Here is a 17,961-nt window from a genome sequence, read left to right on the forward strand (position 1 = left end):
GTTGGTTATCGTCTGTGCATGGTACCAATATGTTCCAAAAAAGCCGTCTGCGAAAATGCGTTTGTTCAGGGGCTCATAACTCAGCCTCTGTTGATCACAGACATGAAGGGGTCAAGTGCTGTGGATAGCGCTTGCACTAGTTGCCATTTGTATACCTATCGGAAGAGTGGGCATGCTGTAGCTATCTTACAGTACAAGATCAAAATTTGATCTCCAGAGCCCAGGAAAACTGAACAGATCGAGTGGTTCCCTTGCATTAGGTGTGGTCTTGGATGGACCGTAGGTAGCTTATAAAAGCACCATTTTTTCATGGTCAGTTCTTAAGAAAACCCTGAAAAACATTAATTTTTGGATACGGAAAGTACAAACTGTGTGGATGGCCACTCCTATAATTTCTATTCACGGAAGATCTACGAAATTTTTACCATATATTCTCATGATGACATTCTCGGTGAACTTCAAAACTTCTTTCAATGTTCTTATCCACGCCCGATATTCAGATGTTCTAAGTTATCGTATCCATGAAGAAAATAGCGAAAACCGGTTTTTGACCATTTTTGACCCGTGGGCTGCAATTATCAAAATCTGTTATCAAATACATCCGAAGAACCATGATTTTTCGACTGCCAGAAGTACCAATTGTGGAATGGCCACTTATATAATTTCAATCAATGATAAATTGTGGAAATTTTTACCACATGTTCTTAAAATGGTGTTTTTTCGGTCCCTTGCTACTTTTTTCAACGTCGTTATTTATTACGGAAATCTGGAGGTTCAAAGTTATCGTGCTTATGCACGTAAAATCTGGTTGAGGCGGAAAAGAAGTTTTAACTCACATAGTGAACACATGGCAAGGATTCTCGGGTCATCGCAGGCCCGCAGGGATTCTGACATCGCTAAACTTATGTTTTCAGTCAGTATTTTTACACCAACGAAACTTTATGACTTGCTCTCTCTGTATAACGGTCACCTCATTGTGTTTACCTATGCATAGGTTTTTATTTGTCGTTGATGTGTGTCAACGTACACTATGGAAACTTTACAGGCCTGTAGAATTCGTTTTATATAAACCAGCGGAAAATGCTCCTGTCGGAGCACAAAAAAAGGAATATGTACGTTTTTAATAGACTGATAGAAAAATGGGGAACCAGGCGCCTTCAGTTCTCACCATTGCTCAATCCTCCAAAAATTTCATGACATTTTCGGTATTTATTGTCAAATATTTGTCACTACGATTTCCACAGACACACACAAACAAACACACAGACTGCTGAAATCACTCTTCTCCCTTTATAGAAGTAATCCAATTATCAATGATAACTTATAATAACGTAAGATACATTCTGCGTAAATCACTGACGATATTATTTAGTCTCTCTCCTATTAACTGTCTGATTTATATTCACTTTAGACGTGAACTTTTATCTTTAACATGACCAGAAGACTAGAGCCCCAAGTTCGACAGACTCTACATCGATATTTAACTAAACAATTCCTATCCGTCACACATTACAAAGCTGTGTTGCACCTCAAAGAGAACCTATGGCGGAAGAAGGGTATACCGCCCCTGGCTAAATTGTAAGGTGCACTGAGAACTGGCCTTAAGAATGAGTTGGAAAGATTTTTTCGTTATCATCTGGATTTTTGTATCAATCTCAGTCAAATGATCTGATCTAATGAAATTCTATCACACTGTCCGTTCCGCCTACCTGTTGCCCCCAGTGCTGGACCGTGTTTTGGGGCGACGGTCATCTTCCACCATAGTCAGGTTTTTTTCCATTCCATAGATGCTGCATCGTATCTCCACAGCCAGCTGCTGAAAGCTCGCTGGTGCAAAATACTTAACAATCGCAACAAATGGTTCAAGCTCTACTAATGACATGACTGTCGCTCCTTGAGGAAGCCGTCTTTACATTATCTCATAAAAAGTATCCAGACACCTATTATTGAACATTAACATGGCGTATATCTACTCTTCGCCGTTATCATATTAAGTGCAAATGGGTACCACACCGTGACAACTAAGAACACATCTATACCATAACACCCCTGCTTCAGTAGTTCAATGTTGCTACTACACATAATGGTACGTTGCGTTCTCCAGGCTTCTGCCAAACCCAAACCCTGCTACAGAGTAAAGTTCAATTCATCACTCCAAATCACTTGTTCTCAGTCATCCACTGGCCAGTGAAGACTTTTTACATGATATCGAGTGTCGCTTAGCGTTGACTGCAGAAATGTGTGGCATACGAGGAGTGCTCGATCATTGCACACCATGCTTTTTAACCCCCATCTCACAGTCCTTATGCTAGCTGGACTGCTGACAGAACTTTGAAACTCATGAGGGATTCCGCTTGCTGATTTCATGGGATCCTTGCAGCCATCCTACACAATGGGTGACAGTCCCTGTCCAACATTGTGTGAGATCCAACTAGTTTTTGGTTTGACCCTGGTTGCTCCTAGGTGTTTCCACATTACAATCATATCACTAGTTATGAACTTGGGCAGCTTTAAAAAGGTTGAAATGTCGCTGATGGACTTGTTACTCTTGTGACATCCAGTAGCCAGCCCACATTCGAAGTCACTGAGCTCCTCTAATCGACTCATTATGCTGTTACTGCTTCTCTACTGACAATAAAATTCTCTCCATCTCATTTTATGCTGGGAATGCCTCCTGTTACATATAGTGGCCAGTTCTGCATCACATAGGAATGTCCAGATACTTTTGATCAGATAGTACATAGGAAGAAACTTGTGCCAAAATGTTGGTTCGTTGCATTGCATAGTATGTTTATGTGCGAGAAGGCTCCACGTGTTCAACAATGGCTAATTTCTTGGGGTGGGGCGGTCTGGTGTGGACATGGGTGCATCTTGTCTCTCTATTACGCCATTCCTAACAGATGACCAAAATAAAATGGTTCAAATGGCTCTGAGCACTATGGGACTAAACATCTGAGGTCATCAGTCCCCTAGAACTTTGAACTACTTAAACCTAACTAACCTAAGGACATCACATACATCCATGCCCGAGGCAGGATTCGAACCTGCGACCGTAGCGGTCACACGGTTCCAAACTGAAGCGCCTAGAACTGTTCAGCCATTGCGGCCGGCTGACCAAAAAATTTCTTCCCATAGTCACATGGGAATATTCCCCTAGTTTAATAAGTTTGATGTCGTGTTTGACTGTAGTTATCATCAGCAGTCACACATCGTTGGTGGTGGAAGGGTGTGGAAGGGAGTTGGAGAGAGGGAGAGCGACTGTTGCTCTGAGAAGTGCTTCAGGAGTGGAGATAGCAGATACACGAGATGTCTTTTACGTTTCGTGCATTGGTCGAATTGTGTGGAATTCATCGAAAACACATATTTTTCACAACTAAGTAGCGTATTTCCTGGCATTTTGCCTCAACAAACTGTACTAAAAATGATGCGTTTCGGAGAGATCTTTAATGTGGTCTATCACTGAAACTGCATACTTCCATAACATGGACAGTACGAAAGCATATGGAATGTTAGCTTTGAAAAAGCTGAAAACACCATGTCAGCTGCCCTGTTTGCCTCGGTCAGCCAATCACAGTGCAGAGCACATGATCTCGTCAACCAGTCATAACATAGGACATGTGACTGAGGTTATGGTTAGGTTGGGACCTAACACAACAGCTGAAACTGCTTTGAGGGAAAACAGTCAAATATTTGTGAGAGTTAAGGTTTTTAAATTATTTTGGGCTGTGGCATTAGGTTCCAACCACACTACAACCGCCATCACATGTCCTGTGCTATGACTGGCTAACAGAAGCAAGCCGAGCAGCCGCCATGTTGTTTTCAGTGGTTGCAAAGCTAACATGCTGTATTCGGTAGTTCACAAATTTATAGTTGTGTAAAATCTCTCCAAAACATGTCATTTTTAGTATGGTTGGTGTGCTACGGCGGCGGCAAATGTTATATCAACATTTAAAAGTGTATCCTTTTATTAATAAGTTATTGTTTTGTTGCAAATAATGCACCTTTGTTGCTTTAAAAAAGGAACACAGAAACAAATAAAGGAGTTAAAATTTGGAGCATGAAAGAAAAACTAGGTGAAAACAAAAAGAAATTGAATGAATGTCACAAAAATAGACCTAGAGGAACTATACATCAGATAAAGAACTTTAAACCAACAGGGAAGAGAGGCCCCAGGAGACCAAGAAAAAGACAGGTGATGTAATAGGCCACAATTGGTTTGGTACCAAAACTGCAGAAGGGAAAGGTGGACATTAAAAAGAGTTCCACTTATAGAAAAGATTAAATGTATATGGGAAAATATTTAAGTTCAGACTATGCACTGCAGGATTTGCGTTAGAAGTGTTAGTGTCATGACTTGCCATTAGGAACCAATAGTGGTACGGTGATAATAGGTTTGAAACACATGCATCAGTGCGAATTACAGTTGCAGGCAGTCAATATGGGTCTGAAAAGGACAGCAGGTCTTTCAAATGGTTCAAATGGCTCTAAGCACTATGGGACTTAACATATGAGGTCATTAGTCCCCTAGAACTTAGAACTACTTAAACCTAACTAACCTAAGGACATCACATACATCCATGCCCAAGGCAGGATTCGAACCTGCGACCGTAGCGGTCGCGCAGTTGCAGACTGAAGCACCTAGAATCACTCGGTCACACCGGCCAGCAGCAGGTCTTTACTCGCAAGGCTGTTTTATCAAAACAAAGGCAAAAGTGCTGTTGCTCTTCACGAGTGTTGATGCATTAAAGGATTGTGGAGAGGTTTCTTCGAAAAATCCACAAAAACAGTTATTCGCTATATTTTCAACGTCATTAGCGGACTAAAACCCAGCTGAAGATTCCAAGATAGCTATGCACAGCAAATGACTGAAATTTTACGGTATATCTCTAAGAGCTAATCTCGAAAATCTTGATACCTTTATCTGTTTCCAAGACACCAAGGTTCAAATTTACCCTATTTTTACATATAAAATTCGGTATGAGCGAAATCTGAATAAAAAATAACTGCAGCACATTGCACAAATTTTATCAGTATATTTCACAGGCATTTATCTAAAATAGATGTGTACGCATTTCCAGAAATCTTCATCCGTTATCGAGAAACATCCAAAAAACTTGCTTATTGGGTACTAAAACACAGCTGCACTTTCACGACAGCTGTGGACAGCAAATGGCTGTATTTTACGATGTATGCCTAACATCCCGAACTCGAACAACCTTGAAAATTTTCTTTGCATCTTCATCCATTTCCGAGGCACAGAGTTTCAAAGTTACCTTGCTTTTCCACGGAAAACACGCACATAAGATCTGGTGTGAGGCGAAAATGCATGGAGTGACGTAGCACAGAGAAATGTGCTGTAAAGTGTCTCCGTTATCCGCTGGGAACCCTGTGTTGTAGTATACAGGCAAAATTTTTTGAACATAAAAATCCGGTCTCAGGTGTAAAATTGCGTTTGTATTATTTCAGTTTCACGTAAGAAAACCATTTAAATTTTATTTCTTTTCATATGAGTTACAACAGGGCGAAGATGGGAGCCAGTGGAAATGTGCTTTTATCGGAGCTCAAAAAATGCGGATAAGTTCCTGTTTATTTAAAAGACTCTGAATGGAAAGTGCGGTACCAGCTGCCTCATTCTACGTTCATCAGCGCCTTTAAAAATGTTTCCAAAAATTTTGGCACGCAATACTATTCACATTTTTATGGTAGGGGAGAAGATGGGAGTGGCAGTGGCAAAGAGATGGAAAAGTAAGCCGGCCGGTGTGGCCGAGCGGTTCTAGGCGCTACAGTCTGGAACCGAGCGACTGCTACGGTCGCAGGTTCGAATCCTGCCTCGGGCATGGATGTTTGTGATGTCCTTAGGTTAGTTAGGTTTAAGTAGTTCTAAGTTCAAGGGACTGATGACCTCAAATGTTGAGTCCCATAGTGCTCAGAGCCATCTGAGCCATTTTTTGTGATACAGGGGCAATGACAGAGACACACAAAGAGATAAAGACACTGAGTTGGGCTGACTGAGTGAGTGAGAAAGGGGAACTGGCATGGATGGATATGAGTGACTTACAATGCACTGCTAGGTGTGAGTGAGTTACAGTTAGGGGAGCTTGTGGGACACTGTTCTGAGTTGCATGTTAAAAAAATGCAAACAAGTTCACATGCCAACATTTTTGGGAAATTTTTAAAGGGCTGAGGAAAGTAGAATGAGGCAGCTGGTACCTCATTTTTCAGTCAGATAAACAGAAACGCATTTGCGTTTTTTGTGCTTCGATGGGAGAATTTTTCCCTGCTTAAAATGTGTTTCTTTCAATGGTTTACTCATTATGTTTGTTCTGCATGTTCTTGCAAATGTTTTCACAAAGTTTCATTGTTGTATAATCGCTCGTTTGTAGTGGGGGCCCTCTAAAGTTGTTGTCGTTGTCTTCAGTCCTGAGTCTGGTTTGATGCAGCTCTCCATGCTACTCTATCCTGTACAAGCTTCTTCATCTCCCAGCACTTACTGCAACCTACATACCTCTGAATCTGCTTAGTGTATTCATTTCTTGGTCTCCCTCTACGATTTTTACCCTCCACGCTGCCCTCCAATGCTCAATTTGTGATCCCTTGATGCCTCAGAACATGTCCTACCAACCGGTCCCTTCTTCTTGTCAAGTTGTGCCTCAAACTCCTCTTCTCCCCAATTCTATTCAATACCTCCTCATTAGTTACGTGATCTACCCATCTAATCTTCAGCATTCTTCTGTAGCACCACATTTCGAAACCTTCTATTCTCTTCTTGTTCAAACTATTTACCGTCCATGTTTCACTTCCATACATGGCTACACTCCATACAAATACTTTCAGAAACGACTTCCTGACACTTAAATCTATACTCGATGTTAACAAATTTCTCTTCTTCAGAAACGCTTTCCTTGCCATTGCCAGTCTATATTTTATATCCTCTCTACTTCGACCATCATCAGTTATTTTGCCCCCCAAATAGCAAAACTCCTCTACTACTTTAAGTGTCTCATTTCCTAATCTAATTCCCTCAGCATCACCTGACTTAATTCGACTACATTCCATTATCCTCGTTTTGCTTTTGTTGATGTTAATCTTATATCCTCATTTCAAGACACTGTCCATTCCGTTCAACTGCACTTCCAGGTCCTTTGCTGTCTCTGACAGAATTACAATGTCATCGGCGAACCTCAACGTTTTTATTTCTTCTCCATGGACTTTGATACCCACTCCGAATTTTTCTTTTGTTTCCTTTACTGCTTTCTCAATATACAGATTGAATAACATCAGGGATAGGCTACAACCCTGTCTCACTCCCTTCCCAACTGCTGCTTCCCTTTCGTGCCCCTCGACTCTTATAACTGCCATTTGGTTTCTGTACAAATTGTAAATAGCCTTTCGCTCCCTCTGAAGTAGCAAAAGTTTAATTAAAACCATCCAGTACAACCGGAAAAGCAAAGGACCCAGAACAGACCCCTGTGGAAGTCGCACGTTACCTGATGGGAGACGAGGACTGGTTGCGCTTGGCGGCCTTCTTGCTGGGCGCCGGGCTGGCGGGGCTGCTGCGTGGCAGCCGCGGGGAGGCGCAGGGCGACGGCGGCGGCAGCGAGTGCGTCTCGTCCAGCTCGCGGATGCGCGACGCCAGGCTCTCGAGCGCCGCCAGCGCGTGCTGCTGCTGCCTCCGTGGCGCGCTGGGCGGACTCGCCGCTGGCGACAGCGGCGCTGGCGCCAGCACTGCCTGCGCGCCACTGGCCCTGACCTCAGCGCGCCGCTCGCCGACTGGCGGAGACTCCCGCGGCGGCGGGGCTGCCGGTGGCGGTGACGACGCCGATGACGACTCGCGACTCACCTCGCCGCTCGCGCTCGCCGAGCCGGTTTCCTTCCCGGCACGGTCGGTCGATCTCTTCGTGGACGGAGGATCCGCAGTGGAACTGCTCTCGGACGTATCGCTGGTCGGAAACAGATCGCTAGAGTCGAGGCTCTTGCTCTTGCCGCAGTGCTTCAGCTTGGGCAGCCCCGCGCAACTGTCCTTCGCCTTGTCACCTCCCTCGCGACTCTGGTGCTGCTTGCTTTTGTGTTTCCGCTGTTTCTTCCTGTTCACCAGGACTAGGCGCTTCGGCGTGTCCTTCCTCAGCATGGACAGGGCTACGTCGCACGGGACTATGTTGACGTCGACCATGTCGAGGTATCCGACGCTGCAGCTCCGCACCATGGAGTCGGCTACACAAGCGGCTGTGCAGGGAGCTATCGATACCGAAGTCGGGATACGTCTGACTCCCCTTTCCGGAGCGACCGGCTCGCCCGATCCGTCTTCGTCGATGAAGAGCAGTTCTTCCGGTTTCGTAACGCACCACTTGTTGCCGGCAATACCTATCTGGTTCCCACTAGGACTCGATTTCGTCGCGCCACTCTTCTCCTTTCTCTTGCCCGCACTGCTACTACTCGTCCCTTTGTGTGGTGACGTGCAGTAGGACGGGCCACTTGTCGTAGTGAAACTTCCCTCTAAAGTGATCGCTGTTTCGCTATAGCTGCCATTATTAGACTGGTGGGGTTTACCGCTCCCCTCTGTATCCAGTCTCTTCACCACAACTGGTTTCATTTCGACGCAGCTTTGCTCTGCCCCTCCCGGTGTTAAACTGAGATTCGTTACCGCGTTGCCCCTGTTTTGGTTATGCTCGATTGTGGTTTTCACTCTTTGTATGTTACCGGAAAAATCGGACGGCGAGGAGGCTACCATAGTATGTGTCGAGGACGTCAGGTCGATTAAAACGTCGCTCGGAGCTACCGTGTTTTTAGGCGACTGCAGAGCAGGAACTGCTCCTTCACAAACTAGTGGCGGAATGACGTGTCGGGACTGTCCACCTTGGGAGGCCATTCCGATGTTAGATCGCGTTATTTGTGCAACAGCACCACTACTATAACTGTTACTACTGCCCGACCCTAAGGCGTTATTGTAAGACCCATTCCCATTGTAACCATTCCCATTGTAACCATTCCCATTAGGCACGGATATCATCTGCTGACACGGGTAACTGTCTGTACAATTTTTCGCTGCAGACGAAACGGAAGCAGGAACAGAACTATTTTTGAGACTTTCACAAGAGCTCGTGGCTTCCGTCACTTCACTGTACGAGAATTCGTCCTCGTATGACTCTGCTCTCGCTAGAGCGGCGGTCGCGTTGCTAGATATAGTTATACTATTCTGGTGGCTGTGAGCTTTCGAGCTGTGCAGTGCCTGGTGCATCCTCGATCGACTCTGTACGAAACGACCGCTGGTGGACGGCGTGTGATGGCTTCTCGGTGTCATGGGTGCTATGGGCGGAGCGATGTCGCTCTGGTAACCGGCCGGCATTTTGGAGCTCTCCTCGTGGTAATACGCCTCCTCTTCGTCCTCGGAGAATAGGTTTGGATTGAAGTTGGGGTCGGGGCCGGGTGGGAAGTCGTCTCGGAGTTCGGTGATCACCAGGGTCATCTGGCGGGGCTGCAGGTGGAGGAGCGAAGTCTTGTAAGTGACCTGGCCCAAGTTTGCTGGTACTGACGGAGCTAAGCCGTGGATTTTAAACTTCGTACCCCAGATGTTTGATGTCACTTCCACCAGTTTGATGTGCTGAAACAAATTAGAAGTTTATGCCAACATAGTTAACGCTGTTCAAAGTGAATATGCATTTGTGAACAGAAATCAACTGATCGATGAAATTTTCAGGGACCCCAAAGTGCAACAAATATATATAACGATGCAGTCCTCACCACTATTGTACGTTTATCTGCTAACTGCTCAGGGCCAGGCATATGACTCCTAGACCCTATAAAAATGAAAGAGATGAACTATATCGGTTCAGAAAAAAACAAAGAAAAACCAAAAAGAGATTGGACAAAAAAGCTATACGTAAGAAGGAAATAAAGAAGTGAATCATCCATGGGTTGGTAGCTAAGTGGGTAAGTATCGCCCAAAGCTCAGAGCTTCAGTCCTGAATTGAGCCAACCGTTTTTCTTGACATTTATCGCTTCTTTCGTTTCTGGCAATAATTTGTTAAAGTTACAAGTGCATTTTAAACTGTTGATCTCCCTACAACTGGCTGTTGGATCGTTTCAAGCGATGGAGAAAGATAAGAGCTTAGCTCGTCCAGTAGTATCACGCAAAGTGAATGTACTGTGGTGCCAAAATCAACCTTTGAGTCGATGACAGTTTTGCCTTATCGCCAGAGAACAGCAAACAAATCTGGAATTAGGCAGTAGGGAAGAGAACTTAACAGATCCTTCCTAATTAACGGAAAGGTCCAAATTATGTATACTTAGCTGACTTTGTGTATAGTCTACTATCTGAAGCTAGTGAAGATAGTCACAGACGAGACAGAAAATGAAACCGAGAATAGCAAAGCAAACGCATAACGTTACTTGACAAAGGAAAACCCTGAAGTATTGTCCCAATATAATTCTCTTATCACTAAAAAGATGAGTGAAATAGATAGTGTCAGAAGCGTTGAGAGGCAGCTGAAATCGTTAAAACTGAACAAATTTCCAGTGCCCGACGGAATCGCTATCAGATTTTATACCCAGTTTTCGACCCTGTTAACTACAATCTATCGTGAATCCCTTGAGCAAAAGACCGTGCCCTGGAGTTAGAAGAGAGCACAGGTCACACCTGTCCACAAGAAGAATAGCGGAAGTAATTCACCATATCTCGGCATACATTTGCTGTAGAATCTTATAACATATTCTGAGCTCAAACATAAAGAGGTATCTGGAACAGAATGACATTCTCCATGCCAGCCAGCAAAGATTTAGAAAACACCAATCATGTGAAATACAGCTCGCACTTTTCTCATGGATCAATGCAGGTAGATGCAGTATTTCTCGATTTCTGGAAAGCACTTCACTCAACGCCACAGCTATGCTTATTATCAAAAGTACGATCATAAGGGATATCAAGCGAAAGTTGTGACTGGACTGAAGATTTCTTGGTAAGGAGGACACAACATGTTATCTTGAATGGTGAATCATCGGCAGATGTATAGATAACTTGGGGTATGCCGCAGGGAAGCGTGTTTGGACCATTGCTGTTCATGTTGACCTTGCTGACAATATTGATAGTAACCTCAGACTTCTCGAAGATGGTGAAGTTATCCATAATGACGTACAGTCTGAACAAAGCTGCACAGATATTTTATCAGACCTTGATAAGATTTCAAAGTGGTGCCAAGATAGGCAGCTTGCTTTAAACGATCAGAAATGTAAAATTTTGCACTTCAGAAAACGAGAAAAGCAGTGTCCTCTGACTATAGCACCAGTGACCCACATCTGGAATCTGTAAAATCTTAGCAATATCTGGGTGTAACACTTTGTACAGACTTGAAATGGGACGTTTATATAGCCTCAGTCGTGAGTGAAGCATGTAGCAGACTTCGGTTTATTGGTAGAATACTGCGGAAATGCAATTAGTCTACGAATGAGATTCCTTACCAATCACTCTTGTGGTCCATGCTAGAATATTCCTCAAGTGCTTGGGACCAACACCAAACAGGATTAACAAGGGCTACTGAATGTATATAGAGAAGGGCAGCACGGATGGTGACAGGTTCTTTTTGACCCTTGGGAGTGTGTTACTGAGATGCTGAAGAAATTAAATTGGCAGAGTCCTGAAGGCAGACGGAAGCCATCTTGAGAAAGTCTACTAACAAAGATTCAAGAACCGCGTTGCAATGATGTCTCTAGGTGTATATAAAAACCCTTATATATTTCTCCATAAGGATCGTGAGTGGAAGATTGGATTATTTACAGCGCACAAAGGCACATAGTCATTCTTCGTGCGCTCCAAACGTGAATGGAATGGGAAAAAGCCCTAGTAACTGGTACAATAGGACATACCCTCTGCCATGCGCTTCGCAGCGGTCTACTGAGTAACGATGTAGACGTAGATGCAAATGAAAGGGGCATGCCAAATAAATCACAAGACAATCGTACTTGAAGAAATTAGCACCCCCGTAAAATCCGAGAGTGTATCACGGCACAGGCTGTTAAAGATTATGATGGACACGTCTCTGAAATCACGAATCCAGTCGCACAACTGAGACGATACTCCATAGGCAAGCAATTAATTAGAAGCTCCTTGTGAGGAAAATCTGCGATGGAATATATTCATTAAAAAATTCTATTTTTTCTTGCTGATGTTTCATACAATAGGCGTTTATAATAAGTAGTTGGTGAAAACAAGGGATAGAAATTCGGGACAAAAGCTGAATATCATGACAGAAAATCAGCCTATGAACCTCAGGCTGATCTGGCAGAGAGGAAGGATAGAGGAAGCCCTGTCGTCTGCGCCTAAGTCCACACGACCACTCTTCAATTCGCACTTAAGTGCACGGCAGAAGGTTCATCGAACCACCTTTAAACTACCCGTATTACTCTACCGTTCCATTCTCGAGCAGCACGTAAGGAAAATTAACATCTAAATCTTTCCGTGCGAGACCTGATTTATTTTACTGCGACGATCATTTCTCCCTGTGTAGGTTGGCGTCAATACAATATTTCCGCAGTTAGAGGAGAAAGTTTGTGATTGAAATTTCGTGAAGAGATCTCGCCGCAACAAAAAACGCCCTTGTTTTAATGATTGCCACCCCATCGCGCTTATCATATCCGTGTCATCAGCTCCCCTGATTCACAATAATCCCGTACCGCGCAGCGGTACTCTTAGCGGAGTACGGACAATCATAGTTTAGACAGTCTCTCCAGTAGACTTTTTGCGTCTTCTAAGCGTTCTGCCAGTAAAATGTAGTGTTCAGTTTGCCTTCCCCACAACGTTATAAATGCGATCTTTCCAATTTTAGTTATTCCTAGTTGTAATTCCTAATTATGTAGTTGAACTGACAACCTTTAGATTTGTGTGATTTATTGTGTAACCGAAATTTAACGGATTCCTTTTAATACTCATGTGGGTGACCTCATTCAAACTTTTCATTATTTACGGTCAATTGTCACTTTTCACCCCCATGAAAATATCTTGTTTAAATAATTCTGCAAAAGGTTATTTTCTGACGACTTTGCTAGACGGTAAATGACAGCATCATCTGCCAAGCAAACCTAGACGGCTGCTCAGATAGTCTCCTAAATCATTTACACAAATAAGAAACCGCAGAGTGCTTACAACACTTCCTTGGAGAACGCCAGATATTACTTCAGGTACACTCGATGATTTTCAGTCAGCTACTACGAAATGTGATCTTTCTGACAGGAAATCACGAATCCAGTCGCACAACTGAGACGATACTCCATAGGCAAACAATTAATTAGAAGCCCCTTGTGAGGAAAATCTGCGATGGAATATACACTACTGGCCATTAAAATTGCTACACCAAGAAGAAATGCAGATGATAAACGGGTATTCATTGGACAAATATATTATACTAGAACTGACATGTGATTACATTTTGAAGCAATTTGGGTGAATAGATCCTGAGAAATCAGTACCCAGAACAACCACCTCTGGCCGTAATAACGGCCTTGATACGCCTGGCCATTGAGTCAAACAGAGCTTGGATGTTGTGTACAGGTAAAGCTGCCCATGCAGCCTCAACACGATACCACAGTTCATCAAGAGTAGTGCCTGGCTTATTGTGACGAGCCAGTTGCTCGGCTACCATTGACCAGACGTTTTCAATTGGTGAGAGGTCTGGAGAATGTTCTGGTCAGGGCAGCAGTCGAACATTTTCTGTATCCAGAAAGGCCCATACAGGACCTGCAACATGCGGTGGTGTATTATCCTGCTGAAATGTAGGGTTTCACAGGGATCGAATGAAGGGTAGAGCCACGGGTCGTAACACATCTGAAATGTAACGTCCACCGTTCAAAGTGCCGTCAATGCGAACAAGAGGTGACCGAGACGTCTAACCAATGGCACCCCGTACCATCACGCCGGGTGATACGCCAGTATGGCGATGACGAATACACGCTTCCAATGTGTGTTCACCGCGATGTCGCTAAACACGGATGTGATCATCATGATGCTGTAAACAGAACCTGAATTCATTCGAAAAAATGACGTTTTGCCATTCCTGCACCCAGGTTCGTCTTTGAGTACACCATCGCAGGCGCTCCTGTCTGTGATGCAGCGTCAAGGGTAACGCAGCCGTTGTCTCCGAGCTGATAGTCCATGCTGCTCCAAACGTCATCGAACTGTTCGAGCAGATGGTTGTTGTTTTGCAAACGTCCCCATCTGTTGACTCAGGGATCGAGATGTGGCTGCACGATCCGTTACAGGCATGCGGGTAAGATGCCTGTCATCTCGACAGCTAGTGATACGAGGCCGTTGGGATCCTGCACGGCGTTCCGTATTACCCTCCTGACCCACCGATTTCATATTCTGCTAACAGTCATTGGATCTCGACCAACGCGAGCAGCAGTGTCACGATACGATAAACCGCAATCTCGATAGGCTACAATCCGACCTTTACCAAAGTCGGAAACGTGATGGTACGCATTTATCCTTCTTACACGAGGCATCACAACAACGTTTCACCAGGCAACGCCGGTCAACTGCTGTTTGTGTATGAGAAATCGGTTGGAAACTTTCCTCATGTCAGCACGTTGTAGGTGTCGCCACCGGCGCCATCCTTGTGTGAATGCTCTGAAAATCTAATCATTTGCATATCGCAGAATCTTCTTCCTGTCGGTTAAATTTCGCATCTGTAGCACGTCATCTTCGTGGTGTAGCAATTTTAATGCCCAGTAGTGTATTCATTAAAAAATTCTATTTTTTCTTGCTGATGTTTCATACAATAGGCGTTTATAATAAGTAGTTGTGAAAACAAACCACCCAGAACCAACATTTCGAATTAAACCGAGGCAGTACCTTCATTACAAGAACTGAAGAAGGCAGCCCACTTGAGCAAATCATTAGGTATTCATTATACAACAAACAAAGGCAATACAGTTACAGTGCAAAATTTCAATAATGCAATGAAATTAATAGAGCTTGTCAAAAATTACAAAAAGACGAACTTATTCAGTGGATAATTTTCTCATTGTTGCGTCGGAGAGTTAAGAGGAAAAGTGGATGACATAGCCATTAGAGCGACCAAACAATTTTCTCTTCCACGGAGCACAGTGAAATATGATGTGGAACGCTGTCATGCCGATAAAAATCATGTGCTAATGGCGGAACTGGAGGGACTGTTTGAAGGAAAAGGTAGTACGGTTTAGAACGTCGTCCCTCACACATCGCGGGTATTAAAGATAGCGCATTAGTTCGGTTGTCTAACGGTGGGAAAGGAAATCGGTTGTGGGTCAGCCAAAGGTAACATTATGGCTGAAATGATTTAAAACAGCTGCGGAAAATCAAAATCTGGTTGGACTTTTGGGGTACGAATGATACAACTTCGTCGCCAAAAGCGACGAGAGGATACGATTACTACAAGACTGATGTCTGAATCAATTCGGTTTTGTGGATAATTACAATGTCAAAGCAAAACCCGCGTAACTCAGAGACTCAGACGCTAATCCCACTTAAAAAGACTGTTCCAATCTGTAAGGATCGTTCTAACCCATGCCTATGCGTTCTAGTACGGAGGTGTCATCTTTCATATTTGACGGCCGTCCATTTTTGACTGTGACTGAGAACATCTCTGATCTTCGGTCACCTTAGTTTCTCGTAATTTCTTAAGTTCGTTGTAGTTGCTATAATCCTGCAATCCGCTGTTGGTAGTCTGACGGTGTGTGGCGGAGGGTACTTCTGGAAATACTGATTCCCCCTTCCCTGTTTCATTCGCGAATCGCACGTGGGCAGAATGATTGTCGGTAAGCCTTTCAATAGTAAACCTCTTCGTGATGCCAGTCTCTCTTGTAGCGCCTGCCAATGCAGTTTTTTCAGTATCTCTGTAACGCTCCCGCTCAGACTATATGATCCCGTGACGAAACGTGCCGCTCTTCCTCGGATCTTTTCTCTTTCCTCAACCAGTCCTACCCCGTAAAGGTCCCAAGATTGTTCGACGATACTCAAGAATCGGTCGAACGAACACCTTGTAAACTACATCTTTAGTGGATGAATTACTTTTTCTCAATGTTCTTTCTACGAATCTCAGTCTCTCATCTGCTTTTCCTACTATTTGTTTTGTGTGCTCATTCCATTTAAGGTCGCTCCGGATAGTTACTCCTAGGGCTCATGCTCATAAATTAAGGATAATGCTGATACATGGTGAAACAACGCTCTGGTGGGCGGTTTGCGGGATTAAATCACCTCGGGGTACGACCATGCGGTGCATTTGACCTGCGGTCGTCGCACGGTGGCGCTGGCAGCAGTCCACATACGCATGTCAGAGTATGGTGTAGCGAGTTAAGTGTGCAGACGTTTTCAGACATGCTAATGGTGACTGTGTGTTGAAAATGGCTTAAAGAACACATATTGATGACGTTATGAGGGGTAGAATACTAGGGCGACTGGAGGCTGGTCAAACACAGAAGGTCCATAATACGGGCCAACCGTGTGCCACAAAGTGTGATCTCAAGATTATGGCAACGATTCCAGCAGACAGGAAACGTGTCCAGACGCTACAGTACGGGACGTTCACAGTGTACAGCACCACAAGAAGACCGATATTATCTCACCATCAGTGTCCACAGACGGCCACGGAGTACTGCAGGTAGCCTTGCTCGGGACCTTACCGCAGCCACTGGAACGGTTGTCTCCAGACACACAGTCTACAGACGACTGAACAGATATGGTTTATTCGCCGGGAGATCTGCAAGGTGCACTCCACTGACCCCTGGTCACAGGAGAGCCTGTAAAGCCTGGTGTCAAGAGCACAGTACATGGTCATCGGAACAGTGGTCCCAGGTTATGGCCACGGACGAGTCCAGGTATAGTTTGATTCTCGCCTGGCTTTCATCTGGCGTGAACCAGGAACCACATACCAACACCTTAATGTCCTTGAAAGGGATCTGTTTGGAGGTCGTGGTTTGATGGTGTGGGGTGGGATTATGATTGGTGCACATACACCCCTGTATGTCTTTGACAGGGGAACTGTAACAGGTCAGGTGTAACGGGACGATTCGCCTTTTCAGGGGTGCAATGGGTCCCACCTTCCTCCTGATGGACGATAATGTACGACCCCACAGAGCTGCCTTCGTAGAGGAGTACCTTGAAACAGCAGATATCAGGTGAATGGAGTGGCCTGCCTGTTCTCCAGACTTAAAGCCCATCGAGCACGGTTGGGATGCTCTCGGTCGACGTATCGCTGCATGTCTTCAAACCCCTAGGACACTTCAGGAGCTCCGACAGGCACTGGTGCAAGAAGGGGAGGCTATACCCTAGCAGCTGCTCGACCACCTGATCCAGAGTATGCCAACCCGTTGTGCGGCCTGTGTACGCGTGCATGGTGATCATATCCACTATTGATGTCGGGGTACATGCGCAGGAAACAGTGGCGTTTTGTAGTACATGTGTTTCGGGACGGTTTTCTCTACTTATCATTAATACCGTGGACTTACAAATCTGTGTCGCGTGTGTTCCCTATGTGCCTAGGATATTAGCGGCAGTTTTATGTAGTGCTAAGTTGGGTGGCATCACATTCTGCAATTATCCTTAATTTATGAGCATGAGTGTAAATATATTAGGGTGGCTACTGTTTCCAGACATTTGTCATAGTAGCCATACAGAAGTAGATTTCTTTTTCTATGTAGGCGCAGTATGTTACGTTTATTTACGTTCACGGTCAACTGCACCATTCAGCAGTCCTCTGCAGAAGGTCATCACTGTAGTCTGGCGTTGCTACCTTGTTATAGACAACCGCATCTTTTGCGAATAGCCTTAAAGAGCTTCATTCATATACTTCGAAGACTTGACTACAAGTCATGTCTTCGAAGGAAGCTCTGGAGGTACGAATTCGTGATATATAGAAACACATGGCCCCAGTATGCCAATAGCGATTATTTTTGAGAGGTGCATGTGGGGCCTGAAGATGGCATAATGAATTGCCGAAA

General features: G+C 44.5%; 1 protein-coding gene across 1 annotated transcript in view; it reads right to left on the bottom strand.

The window, feature by feature from the left end:
- Nucleotides 1–17,961, bottom strand: part of LOC126137422 (tubby-related protein 4) — a 554,251-nt gene that overhangs the window by 55,009 nt on the left and 481,281 nt on the right. Inside the window, exon 10 of the mRNA XM_049915215.1 lies at nt 7,488–9,598. Coding sequence (XP_049771172.1) covers nt 7,488–9,598 — 2,111 coding nt within the window. The remainder of the gene's footprint in view (nt 1–7,487; nt 9,599–17,961) is intronic.

This window comes from Schistocerca cancellata, chromosome 1, assembly GCF_023864275.1.
Source record: "Schistocerca cancellata isolate TAMUIC-IGC-003103 chromosome 1, iqSchCanc2.1, whole genome shotgun sequence".
Classification (NCBI taxonomy): domain Eukaryota; kingdom Metazoa; phylum Arthropoda; class Insecta; order Orthoptera; family Acrididae; genus Schistocerca; species Schistocerca cancellata.